We start from the raw sequence: 14,724 nt of genomic DNA, 5'->3' as shown, positions 1-14,724 counted from the left end.
CAAGATCAAGTGGGATTTGTCCCTGGGAAACAGAGATGGTCCAACACCCACAAGTCAATCAATGTAATCTACCATATCAAAAAAAAAGAGATAAAAGCCACATGACTTTCATCAATTGATGGAGAAAAAGCATCTGATAAGGTCCAACACGCATTTATGATAAAGACTTTGAATAAACTGAGAGTGGAAGGAAAACTCAACATAATAAAGGATATATATATGACAAGCCCATGGCTAACATCATACTCAACAGGAAAAAAATGGAAAGTTTTCACCCTAAAATCAGGGGGAAACTAAGCAAGAATGTCCACTCTCACTACTTTTATTCAACATAGTCCTAGAAGTCCTTGTCATCGCAATTAGGCAAGAGATGTCAAAGGAATCCAAATTAGGAAGGATGATGTTACATTTTCATTATTTGCAGATGATATGTTATTATACCTAGAGGACAGAAAAACTGCCAACAAACTACTGGAAATCATGAAAAAAATTCAGTAAAAGAACAGGTTACAAAATGAATACTCCTAAGTCTGTGGCATTTCCTTATACAAAAGATGGACCAGCAGAAAGGGAACTGAAGGAAGCAGCCCCATTTAAAATTGACTCCAAGAAGTTAAAAAAAAAAAAAAAGGTCATAGAGCAGTACAGGAGGTAGCACAGTGCATAAAATATTGGTCTCTCAAGGATGAAATCCCAAGTTCAAACCCTAGTATCACATGTGCCATTAGTGCTTTAATTCACTCTCCCTTCATAAATAAATAAATAAAGCCTTATTGGAAAAGAATGACATAGAAATTTGAATGAGGTTGCATTGAATCTGTACAGGGCTTTGGGTAGAAATGGTCATGATAATTTAATTTTAGAAATGGTCATTTAATTTAATTCTGCAAGTCTATGAGCACTGGATTTTTAAATTATTATTATTATTTTCTGTGTCTTCTATTTCCTTTAAGAAAGACTTGAAGTTTTTGGTGTACATATTTCTCACAACCTTTGTTAAATTTATTTTTAAATTCTTATTCTATTAGATGCAATTGTAAATGATTTTTTTCCCCAGTGTCACTTTACTGGAGATTATTTCATAATTTTTTTCTCTTCTAATTTTTACTAACATACAGAAATGCCACAGATTTCTTTGTTTTTTTTTTTTTTTTTTAATTTCTTTATTGGGGGATTAATGGTTTACAGTTGACAGTAAAATACAAGTTTGTATATGCACATTTCTCAGTTTTCTGCATAAAAATTCAACCCCCACTAGGTCCTCTTCTGCCATTGTGTTCCAGGACCTGAACTACCACCACCGACCCCCCACCCCAGTCTTTTACTTTGGTAAGATATACCACCTCTAGTCCAAGTTCTGCTTTGTGTTTTTCCTTCTGTTCTTAGTTTTCTTACTTCTTAATTTTCAACTTCTCTCTATGAATGGGATCTGTCTCTTGCTGATTTATCTCACTTAACATGCTTCCTGCAAGCTCCATCCAAGATGAGATGAAGAAGGTGAATTCACCATTTTTAACAGCTGAACTGTATCCTATTATGTATATAGACCACAACTTTCTCAGCCACTCATCTGTTGCTGGACTTCTGGGTTGCTTCCAGGTTTTATGCCACAGATTTCTATGAAATGATTTTGTAGCCTGCCATTCTGTTTATTGATTTTTAAAGAACTTTTTGGTGGGATCTTTTGGGTTTCCCATGTGTATTATCATGTCATCTAGAATGGTTTTTTGTTTGTTTCAGTTTGGGTCCCTTTAATTTATTTTTCTTGCCTAGAGCCTATTGCTAGAACTTTAAATAGCAGTGAGAGTGAATAGCTTTATTTTTCTTCTGATCTCAGAGGAAAAAAATTGTTTTGCCCCCACTGAGTCTATGTTGAGATATGTTCCTTCCATTTCCATTATGTCAAGAGTTTTATCATAAAAGGCTATTTATTGGATTTGTCATAAGTTTTCTCTGAGTCTATTGATATGATTGTGTGATTTTTGTTATTGTGATGAATTCCATAACTTATCTTGAGACACTGAAGCTTTTTGGCATTTCTGGACTGAGTTCACTTCATCCTGATATAACATCATTTTAATGCATTATTGAAGTAATTTTGTGAGGATTTTTGCCTTTATGTTCATCACGGATATTCATCTTCCAAAGACCAGCATTTAATTGAAATTGCTCTCAGAATTCGATGGAAATTGTCAGAATTTCTTTTTTAAAGATAAAATTTTTAATTGATGATACACACACATATATATATACATATATATATATATATACACACATATACTTTGTAGATTGAGAAGCTGCATCACAGAATTTACACAATGACTAGGTTTCTGAACTGTATAAAAAACATAAAGTATGATTCTTGTAGTTCTTTAGGCTATTCAAATTTTAAATCACTGAAAAATAATCACCATAGACAGTTCTAAACACATATTTCTAATAGTGCTAAAGTGACTTTCTTCATAGTATTTAATGATACATCAACTTGCTGTTATGAATATTTAAAATCTCTTACAAACACTGATACTTCTGAATTCATATCCCAGTTATGGAGGTTATAAAAGTTCTATATCTTGATTTGTATCTTTTTAACATGGAAGATGAAAGTACTATATTTTCTGTCTTGATATTGATAGATTTTTGTAATTAATTTGGTGATAAGTATAAATTATACAATAAATTTAAGCTTAAAAGGCAGTTTCACAGCAGAGTTGTGGGCTTCATCACTGACACTTTATTATCTTTGGGTTCCTGTATGGCAAGTTTATGCTGCTGCCTTAGACCACACTAAGGGGAATGTAGTCCAGGAATGCCAATCCATCAGAGAGCACGTTACATAAAATCTTTTAAGCTAAAAACTACAGTGGTTTCATATGAAGGGAGAAATTACATTTCCTCTGAGCTCCACCTCCCCAGCACGTGCACGCGAGTGCGCGCGCGCGCGCACACACACACACACACACACACACACACACACACACACGTGAGTTTTAGTAAAGTAAGTCCTATAGACACACACACACTCTCTCTCTCTCTCTCTCTCTCCCTCCCTCTGTCTCCAGCATACACATAGACACACACACACACACACTCTCTCTCTCTCTCTCTCTCTCTCTTTTTCCCTCTATCTCCAGTATACACACTTGTAATAGCTTTAGTAAAGTAAGTCTTATATATACTCTCTGGAGCAAAATACATTTAAGTATCCTAAACAAATACTAAAGAGATTCCACTATTATCCTTTGGGAATTATGATAGAAGCAAGAAGCTTTGGGATAACATGCTTTTTGAATGAATTTTAGACTGGAATTTAAAATCAAATGGCTTTTATTTTTTTTTCTTCTCTCTCAATAAGCCTTTTTTTTTAAAAAAGAAAAGATCATACTTCATGTTGAATGATAAAACTCTTCTTTACATGATGATCTTTAATGCTCAAGATGGGCGTATTGCCCTAACTCTGCTCCCCTAAGAGGCCATTTGGCGCAACAAATTTGCTATTACTGACTATTCAAAGTCAAACCCTTTAAAGCATCTTAACTTTAGTAAAACAGGAACTTTCTCTAAGAATATTATATGGTGATATTATCATTACCCAGTAAAATGTTAATTAGTGACAAAAGTCAGATTCATATTTCTCTACTCCAAGAAACCGGGGAGGTAGGAACTATGAATAATAAGCCTGCCAGTAGCTGCAGCATTATTACACTAGCCAAAAAGAAGATGGAATCAAATACACAATCATTTGGGGAGTCTTAGAATTTGCACCTATCCTGGGGATACTCAGTCTTGACAAGAGCTCATTGTTTTCCTTCCTTCCCGGGATTTACTATAAGGGCAATTTAGGATAGACAGGTTTAGGAAGTAATCTAGAGATAATCTAAGGCTAAATGCTTTAGGCGAATCACCACAGGTATCTCCAATCAGAATTGTGAAATTAACCTTAACCGCAGATGCAAACTTTTCAAGCCCTTAAACTATCTGTATCTTTTCCTAAACTTCTGAACAAGAAAGACAGAGTCCAGATGAGATGGAAAAATGTTGGCTGTCATGAACTGCCATGGCTCATTTTTGGTTGTGAAATATGTTGCTTGCTAAGATAATGAGAGTGTGAACACAGATGATGGACATACTGCATCCATCTCATTTGAAGGACAGTAGCAAAGAGAAAAAAAAAAAAACAACTTTAGTGTGTGTGTGATTATCAAGCCTTTTTTTTTTTTTCCCCTGTAAGAAAAAGACAGAAGGAGAGGAAAAGACACCATAGCACTCAAGTTTCCCTCAGAGCAGTGAGAAGGGCCAGGCTTAAACCTAGATGGTCCATAAGACAATGCAAGCACCCTCCTAGGTGAGATACCTTGCAGGAAGTCCTTTCAAGGTTTTAAGTCTTTAAAAATACTTTGAGGGAGTCAGGGTAGCGCAGTGGGTTAAGTGCAAAGTGGCGTGAAATGCAAGGACCAGCGTAAGGATCAGGACAACAATAATAACTACAACAACAATAAAAAAACAACAAAGGTAACAAAAGGGAAAATAAATAAATAAATATTTACAAAAAACATACTTTGTATTCACACACAGGAGATATGTAACCAGCAATTCCCATGCGGGGTAGGAATGGGGCAATTTTTTGGTATCTGTCCTGTACTCTGCCTATCCATACAAATGCTGATGAATAGGATAAAATGATTATTCTGGAAATATCTCATTTATGATCACAGAAACCAAACCAACTTCTGGCTAATGTTTTCCAAAATTGAAAAGAATCTTCTAAAACAATATTTCCCTGTGTCAGTGGCAGTTCTGATAAAGGTTTCACATATTGGTATTTGTACAAGTTGTACTGTAAGTTATAAATGCAAACTTAACCACTGGTTCCAAATTGAAACCTAAGTATTCAACACTATTTTTTTTGAAAGTTAATTTATGGCAGCTGGGGGGCAGTTAAGGACATCTGACATAATAACAGAACGCCTCTATTACCCTATTTTCAATGTAAGAAAATGAAGCTAAGTTCCAAGTCATTTGCATCTAAGTACTTACGATAAGCAAATATTTGTGTTATACCACATGCCAATCGATCTGGTTATATAAAGTTCTCAGATTTATTATAAAATCAAAAATAAATGAGTGGTAAAACTATAAAGTAGATTAATGGATAAGAAAAATTTCCCTATTTGGTGGACTGCTCCACCTGGGTTGTTGCTATTCCATCAGCTCCACTCAGAGTTAATATTAGCGGTCCAAAATTGAGCAATCAAACTGAATAAGGCACACAGTATAATATGCACAGATTAAAACTCTTTGCAGATTATAAAAAAAAAGTAGCCAGGGTACAGGATAAAAGCAGTATTTAAAACTAGTACATGCAGTACTCAGGAGACTCCATGATTCCCAGTACCCTCAGGCACAGTGATATTCCATCCTTTCCTCCAATTTTACAATGATAGTAATAAAGGATCAGCAATTATTTTCAACCCTTTAACCCAGAAAATAAAAAAGAAGCTTTTATGTATAGCACAATAAGATTAGACTTTTCTTCATATTTACCACAAAGCTGAATCAAGGACTTTCATCTAAGCACAAATTACTTCAAGTAATCAATCACTTTAATAAAAACAATCCTTAAGAGGCATTAACATATATATGTATATGTGATAGCACTTTAGGAAGACAATTCACTCATAAAAGAGAGTAAAGAATCAACTTATTCATCTCAGAAAGTTCTGCAACCACTTACTGTTCAGATATAAAGTTCATATGTATATAAAATTGCCTAAATTGTGAAGATGAAATGCAGGAATTTTTATAAGATGTACCTGAGTTTCTCCTCACACAAGCGAGAGAGGAACATCCCTAGAGCAAGGCCCATGTGGATTTGCACGGCTTGAGACTCATCAGCACTTGGTTTCCCAGGTAACCTGGCAGTCAGCATGTTCAGGATTTCCTCAACCTTCTCTTTGCAAGAGATAATGAAAACTGGCACAAGGAGAGACAGAGCTGTGGCGGCAGCAGAACGGGCAATGGCACTAGCTGTGTTTTCACCAGAGTAGGATTTCTGGGATATGACAAAAAAAAAAAGGGGAGGAGGGGAAGAGGTCAGCCATTGTTTAAAACGTGAAGCAAGCATACCTATCACAAAAGCAATATACAACAATACAAGCCTCCCTTAGACCCACCCCTACCAACCAAAAAGCATTAAAAAAAATATCTGTCTGCAGGCAACATTTCCACACTTACTGAAATTACTTATTACTAATCAGACAACAAATGACATCCTTTTATATCTGGATAATGAAAAAAAGATTAGTGTTCTCTTTTAAAGGCTATGAATTGCCTCACTATAAAGCCTGAAACAAATTACTGATAAGTGTTTGGAAAGTCGACGTGTAGATAACGAAAAACCCAAAGTGAAGCTAATTTTGGACAAACTACCAGTCTACATTATAAATGTCCAGAAAGCCAGGAGTTGTCAAGAGAAAAAGTAGGGTGTGGAAAGAGGGAAAGGGATAGGGAGAGTTTAAGTTTTGTTTGGAGGAATAAAAGTTAGTTTATCGCAGGGACTTACTGGCAGATGTCCCAAAATTTTTGATGGGAAAGCTTCCCAGTAGATGGATTATTTCCTACAGGGGGTTAATTCCATTTAATTAAAAAGGAAGTTGTAATCCGAAAAGCCTCTGGTTACAAAGCAATAACTAGCTATTCAGAATGAAATGGAGAGCTCTATATGTTCTTTCCTATATGTAATTATGGGAAAAGAAATAAGTAGCAGTCCTTATAAAATGACAGGGCAGCTGAATACAAACAGTTTCTCAAAGAATTTCAAGTTAGAGTTCCATCAGACATTATAAACATTTATCACTAGGTCTCTAGTTGGGAAGAGAGCCTATTGATTATTCTTCATAGTTCTCCACTTCAGATTTTCAGACACATTGTCCCTTACAGTTAAAGCACAGTAAAAAAAAAAAAAGTGTTCTTTTTAATAATTTTACTGACACTTGCTCTTTATGTTATATTATTTTAAGGATAAAAATAAAATATATGCTGAGGTAGTCTTTACGTTAATATAACCCCCCTCCTTTCTTTCTCTCTCTTTGTTTTTCCTCTTCATTTTACTGGGGGATTAATGGTTTATATTAATAGTTGATGACACATGGGTTCAATTTCCCAGTGTCCTGTGATAGGTAGACATTCTCACCCCCAGCTTAGGACCCCAAACTCCTTCCCCACTGTCCCTTTCTTCCTCTCCTCTCACACCTCCATAGTCCTCTGCTTTAGCGCAGTATACCAACCCCAGTCCAAGTTTTCTTATGACTCAGCTGCTAGAACACTGGAAATAAAAGGCTGCTTTTGCAACAGTGCTTTGACAAAGATTAACAATGCAGAAATCGTAGAGTTGACTAGAGGCAATCCAGATAGTAGAGTGGCTATTTTTATGAGTTTGTAAGAACTATAACATTATTAGAAATCTGATGTGATGTTACCAATATTCAGATATTTACCATGATATCTGAATGACTCATGGTGAGTATCTGAATCAGATAATTTTTGCAATGACCTCCATATAAGTGTAATCATGTTTTTTTTATCCACATTAAAGAGATAAGAACACTTTTAACAGAAAATAAGTTATCATAAAAATTATTTCTTAAAGCAAATATCCTCCTTTCTAATTTATTTCTGTATTACCTGGTAAATCTTTTTTTTCTTTCTTTCTCTCTTTTTTTTGCCTTCCATTAGCATTAAAAATTTAGGTCAAGACCCCAGATGAATACATACCAGGTCCACCCAAGGGCAGGACAGGGGCACACAAAATGTTGCACAGAGATCTCAGGCAATACAGTTTCAGGCTAAATTCATGATCTTAGCAACAGTTCAAGACCTGTGCTATAATTTTATTCAAATCAGTTATAATCCTCAGTCACTCAGCTGACTGTCCCATGATCACTATAATTCCCTAAGCAATGGATAGTGATACAGTAGTACCGAAATAATTCCAAGCGATAATTAAATGTCCTAAGTCTATAAATGGAAAACAAATTGAGAGAAAAAGGAAACTTCCAATATGTTTCAAATCTTATAAACAAAAAAAGGAAGAATGACTGTATAATAGGGGCTTTATTTATTTATTTGTTTATTTTATGAGCAACCACATTACTTTGTGTTTACAAAGCATTTCATGGTTATCAAAATGCTTTTTAAAAAAATTATATAATTTGATCTTTATATTCTTTTAGAAAGCTGACAAAACATTAATTCCTACCTGTAATTTACAGGTAAGCAGTAAGATGATGGGCTACATAAAGTATTTCAGGTCAAGAGTCATAAAAAAGAACAAAGTAACAAGGGGTAGAGTTTTGACTACAGTCACTGTAGAGCTAGTGTTTTTCTCTCCCTTCATTTTATAATTATGAAAATGAAGCCCCAGAGAGGTTAAGTGAACTGTCCATGTTTACACACTATGATCTGAAAGAAAACAGAAACTAAGACTAGCAACTTGGAGACCCCAATACTCAGTCAATGTTTACCGCAACTATAGCTTTTGACTCTGACCACGTATCAGAAATGTCTAAAAAGTTTTCAAAATGCTAATACCCAGGACCCACCTTAACCAATTAACTTAGTGGTAAGGCTTATACATGAATACTTCTTTCATATATGTCTATATAAAACTTTTCCCAGGTAATTTAGATGTACAGTTAAAGCTGGGATTTTTTTAATACTACAGTATAGATTCATGTGACCAAATGTTTTGAGAAAAGTCAGCTCTTAAGTTTTCTGACCACTTTTTATTTTACAGACTTACATAATAAAACCAGGAGAAAAGCTGTCCTCTGGGCTGGTAATGGCTATCCACAATGACCAAAAGCGTATCAAACACCATAGAAACCCACTCTTTCATTGACAGAAAATTAGGTTGAACCTGTTAATGAAAACCATGACAAAAGGTAAAAATTTAAACATCATTTCTAGTGCCAACATACTCTAATATTAAATAATGAAATGCTATTATCAAAGATTAAACTTCACCTGTCAAGGCTGCAAGTCAGAAGCAAGTCTTACTATTTGCTTACTTATCTTTTTAAGCTGAGGTGATATTGGTTTATAGCACTGTCTGTGTTCTGGGTATGCCATTTCACACCTTTTCATGATACGGCTGTCATACCATGCTCATCACCGAAGTGCCAGTCTCCCTCCACCACAAGCCACTGAACTTCTTCACCCTTCCAATTTTTCATAGAGACTTAGCAGAGGTGAGAAGACGGGGGTTACAAAATAGAACGCATACAGAAAATAATGTGGAAGTTAATGGGAGAGCCGTTCAGAGAAAGCAAATCACATCTCTTCTATGACCTGTCATACCACAAAAGTAGTAGTAAATGAATTTTTTTTTTTTTTTTTTTTTTTAACCAGAGCACTGCTCAGCTCTGGCTTATGATTGAATCTGGGACTTTGGAGCCTCAGGCATGACAGTCTGTTTACATAACCATTATGCTATCTGCCCCTGCCTGCCTATGAAATTTGTTCATTGAGAATCATCACCATTTTTGCCTAGTGAATTAAGTATGAAAACACAAATGATCGTCATTTTGGAAAAGAGTAAAGAGAATGCCCAAAAGTATAGCAAACCCCGACTCACTAAAAAGAGAATTTGCTTTTAAAAAGCACACCTTTTAATATGAGAGGGGGAAATCAATTGTATGTCTCAGTTTCTCAAAAGACAAACTGAATCTTTTTAATATATAGGCTATGTATTTGATATGCGGACTCTCTCAAAAGCCTAGACCAAGTAGATTAGAAGCTTCCAATAGCACAGCTATATACAAGATACTGGGTACTGTCCAGCAAACCATAACAAAGGGACTTTTCAAAGTTAACCCAATTAACAAATAATGTGATGATAATATTAACTATTGATTGTCTTTTTGAACCCTAAGACAGCAGGAACCTCACATCTTCACTATAGAGCCCCTACTTCCCCCAGTCCTGGAACCCTTGGATAGGGCCCACTTTCCCGTATGCATCTCCCAATCCAAACCAAATAACATTGCATCTGCCGATCACAACCTAACCAAAGCAATGATTGCTACCTCAACATGCTTCACCTCAGAATGTATCCAGAGACTTCATGTGTGGAATGACAACCCTTCAGCTTCATTACTCGGGTGAGACCTTTCCTTTAATAGTACACTCTAATTTCATCTCAGGTAGTTCACTTTCTAACAAAGTCCCATAACCTAGATATACACCAGTTTCTGTGAGAGAGAGCTTATGTGCACACATATCCATAAACTACTGCAGAATATATACCTGAAAGCAGAAGTACACTAGAGTTCGCAGTGAGTACCTCCCTAACACTTCCTCTCCACTATTCCAAGCTTGGGATCCATGATTGCTCAACAAATTGTTTGGCTTCATATGTTAACTCTCTTTTCAATCACCAGGTTCCAGATGCCACCAGGATGCTGGCTAGGCTTCCCTAGATTGAAGACCCCACCAATGTGTCCTGGAGCTCAGCTTCCCCAGAGTCACACCCTACTAGGGAAAGAGAGAGGCAGACTGGGGGTATGGACCGACCAGTCAACGCCCATGTTCAGTGGGGAAGCAATTACAGAAGCCAGACCTTCTACCTTCTGCAACCCTCAATGACCCTGGGTCCATGCTCCCAGAGGGATAGAGAATGGGAAAGCTACCATGGGAGGGGGTGGGTTATGGGGATTGGGTGTTGGGAATAGTGTGGAGTTGTACCCCTCCTACCTTATGCTTTTGTTCACTAATCCTTTCTTAAATAAAAAATTAAAAAAAAAAAAAAAAAAAAAAGCACATCTTTCCAGACCTTCTACCTTCTGCAACCCTCAACGACCCTGGGTCCATGCTCCCAGAGGGCTAGAGAATGGGAAAGCTATCATGGGAGGGGGTGGGCTATGGAGATTGGGTGGTGGGAATTGTGTGGAGTTGTACCCCTCCTACCTTATGTTTTTGTTCATTAATCCTTTCTTAAATAAAAAATTAAAAAAAAAAAAAAAGCACATCTTTCATGACCATGGATGTCAAAAAGTATCCATTAACTTTGGCAACTTAAGTGGGGAAAGCTATAAATGTCAATGGAATGTTAAGTATCTTCTTAGAATTAATTCTTTGAGGAAAACACATCATCCTTCTTGAAATTTTTAGTTGTAGGTAATATGCAGATTTGAATGAAGTTTGAAAACTTCAATTTTAATCTGACAGGGAGGACTTGAATTTGTGCTGAGTAACTGATTAAAAAGCTTATTCAAAAGTAAAAAGTGAAGTCCCATCGGACTGTTTTATGGCTTCCCAATGTTTTGTATACTATATATTAAAAGGTTAAAAAAAAAAAAAAAAGGAAGAAGAGGAGATGATGAGGTCAAGGAACCGAGAGCATGGAACTCAAACTCTGAATAAGAATTCCAATTATTACTGAGGCAAATTACCTGTAACTACCTATAATTGGCAGTTTTATATAAATACCAAAATGAAGAGATCATAGAAAGTATTGAATTTGTAAGCTTAGCTTTTTTTTTCTCTGCTAAGATATTTTACGACCCTGACAAAAATATGAAACATTTTGTCTTTAAAAGATATTTTTTTCATCCCTAAAATAAGATTCTGGGTTTAAAATTAAAATGTCACATGGTAACAAATTACATTCTGATCTTTCCTGCAATAATTCCTTGGCCTTTTTCTCTTCCCCACCTGTAATATATATATTTGTAATTTTTTATCACAACCATTAATTTGTTGTTTATTTGGTAATGGCACTAGGTGATGAATTCTCCCTTCCTCTACTTGTTGCTTGATCAAATGTTCAATCAAGCTACCTGTTCTACCTTGCTCAAGGTGTGGGCATGGGACCGATGAGACTCTGAAACTTAAGTTGAGTGCTATGAGGACAATAAATGACCAATGCTTATCCATTCCAGTGAAGGTAGCCTACTGAGAGCGTAATAGTATTTGACCTGGGTTCCTTCAGGTATCTTGGCTCTTGTTCATCCTCAAACATAATTTTTAAAAATCATTTTCTTGGGGGCTTTATTTTAATGTTTTACAGTGCTATTGTTAAGACCTGGGTACAGTATCTTATCTCTCCATGATAGGTATCTGCAAAAGACTCTCATCCTGAACTTGGGTCCTTTTTAAGTTCTGCCTTCATTTCCAGACTTTCAGATTTCATATACTTCCCATATTAAAAAAATAATAATAATAGTAAAATTCAGTTAAGAATCAATTCCTTTGCTTGCAAACAGAAACTCTGACCATGGGTCCATAAAACACTCTGTAGGGACAGGCCAGAGATATTCAGATTTTTTTTTCCCCAGAAAGAAGTAATGAAATACATGCTTATGTTAGTGACTCTGGTTATGCTATGAGCTATTATTTTTCAGATATACCAATTAACTTACTCCTTACAATAATTCCATCTAGTAAGCATTATTGTCCTCATTTTACAGATTGAGAAAAAACTGAAAGAGGACACTACCTCTAATAGGCCACAGAGATAGAAAGCACAAGCTTACTTTTTAAATACATGATTTAAAAAAATATATGTCTTTAAATGTAAGATTCTCTTATTCTAAAATCTGTGGTTTCTAAACCACTCAGTGATAGTAACTCCTGGTAGTGATAACTACCAGATAATGGGGTTTAAAGAAGAAGTTTATGCCTTTTTATTTTGACAGATATGAACATTGGAAATGAACATTGGCCAGCTCACCACATGTTTAATTAAGAGATAATTGCCTTGAAAAAATGAATAGGCACTTTGTCACTGGTATCTACAATTAAAATGAAAAGTACATTTTTTTTTCAGTTAGTAAATACTACTTATCATTTTTGGACAACATTATTCACTTTTAGTAGGCCCAGTTAACCTCCTAAGACTGGTTACCACTGATAACAATCACAATAGGATAAGCCCTGTTGCATAAAATTGGCACCTTCAAATTGAAATGACCAGCTAACTGTGATGGAGAAAACAAAACAGAAAATTAGAAAAGAAATGTCAAAAGGCCACTTAGGTTCACACTGTACAGGCTCATCAAGTAGCAAAACTCAGTGCTGGAATCATAAACACTAACCTCATAAATTCAGCACCAGATTACCTCTAATTAGGTCGGGCATAAAGATACTTCTCACTTCTCAGACATTATAAACAAAAGTCCAACTGGTTCAAATCACCCTTAACTCACCTCCAGGGCTCCATCAAGGTCCGAGGAAAGACTGGCTTCCTGTTTGGATACAACAACAGCAAGACTGCTTAAGGCTAACAGAGCATTGCCTTTGACCACTGGGCTGTCCCTGTTTAAAAAGAAAAGAAAAAAAAATGCAAAAGAGGATTTGGGGGCATTATCCAGGAGAAGAGAAGGTGCTATTATAGGGAGGGTAGGTGAGGTCAAAAAGCACTTCCATTCCTTCACAGAGTCTCATACATAACACAGGTATGTTTTTTTCCTGATGCCAACAGCTTCTTTGCTTCTCTGACATGAGTGCTGATATTTAACTCTGGTTATAAATGTTTAATCATTGCACTTTCTGGTAAATTAAAAAAAAAAAAAAAGGACTGCAAGCTCATAATGCTAACTTCTTTGTTCCTAAAATTGTAATTCATCATTTCGACATTGTGTTTTCCAAACTATATTCTACTGTGTCATCTTTGGTCAGTTTAAATTTATCAGCTTATTTTAAAAACATAACCAAGGATGACTATGTGAATAACCTCAGTAGATGAGAATGGCCTTTGGCTTTTCTTTATTTAAAAATGTATTTTAAAATATATTAATATTGTGTATGTTTATATTTTAAAAACATTTTTAAGGGGGTTAATGCTTTACAGTGCAATCACTGATACATGCATACAATCTCAATACATAATAGGTCCTCAGAGTTTTCTACCTTTCTTCCTCCTTTCTCCCACCAAAGTTCTATTCTTTGGTGAAATACACCATCTTTTACTTTGTGCTTTCCCACCTTTGGCTTCTCTGTAGCACTAGTGTTAGAAACCATCTTCTAAAGAACTTCTTTAAACAACATACTTGTTAGAATAGACACATTGGCAGAATTATCTTCTTCTTTTTCCTCTTAATGTGCCATGGTCTGACAGTCAGCTTCTCTCTCTCTCTTTTTTTTTCTTTTTATTTCTTTCTTAGAGAATTAATATTTTACATTCAACAGTAAGTACAATAGTTTGTACATGCATAACATTCCCCAGTTTTCCATTTAACATACAACTAGGTCCTCTGTCATCCTTTTTGGACCTGTAGTCTTTCACCACCCCACCACCCCACCACCCCAGAGTCTTTGACTTTGGTGCAATACACCAACTCCAGTTCAGGTTCTACTTGTTTTTTCTTTTCTGATCTTGTTTTTCAACTTCTGCCTGAGAGTGAGATCATACCATATTCATCCTTCTGTTTCTGACTTATTTCACTTAACATGATTTTTTCAAGGTCCATCCAAGATCAGCCCAAAATGGTGAAGTCACCATTTTTAATAGCTGAGTAGTATTCCACTGTGTATATATACCACAACTTGCTCAGCCACTCATCTGTTGTTGGACACCTGGGTTGCTTCCAGGTTTTGGCTATTACAAATTGTGTTGCCAAGAACATATATGTACACAGATCTTTTTGGATGGGTAAGTTGGGTACCTTAGGATATATCCCCAGGAAAGGAATTGCCGGATCATAGGGTAGGTCCATGTCTAGCCTT

At 35.8% G+C, this 14,724-nt stretch overlaps 1 protein-coding gene across 5 annotated transcripts in view; it reads right to left on the bottom strand.

Moving 5' to 3' along the window:
- The window catches only part of FOCAD (focadhesin), a 327,910-nt gene that overhangs the window by 59,881 nt on the left and 253,305 nt on the right, over positions 1–14,724 (bottom strand). For all 5 annotated transcript variants that reach the window (XR_009552025.1, XM_060199634.1, XM_060199636.1 and 2 more), the window contains 3 exons: positions 13,206–13,314; positions 8,801–8,917; positions 5,814–6,052 (listed from right to left, as the gene is read on the bottom strand). Coding sequence is in view for 4 of the 5 variants with exons in the window: in XM_060199634.1 (XP_060055617.1) it covers positions 5,814–6,052; positions 8,801–8,917; positions 13,206–13,314 (465 nt within the window). In the remaining variant the exon portion in view is untranslated. The remainder of the gene's footprint in view (positions 1–5,813; positions 6,053–8,800; positions 8,918–13,205; positions 13,315–14,724) is intronic.

Source organism: Erinaceus europaeus, chromosome 10 (assembly GCF_950295315.1).
Source record: "Erinaceus europaeus chromosome 10, mEriEur2.1, whole genome shotgun sequence".
Classification (NCBI taxonomy): Eukaryota; Metazoa; Chordata; class Mammalia; order Eulipotyphla; family Erinaceidae; genus Erinaceus; species Erinaceus europaeus.
This window is presented reverse-complemented; position numbering and strand designations above follow the sequence as displayed.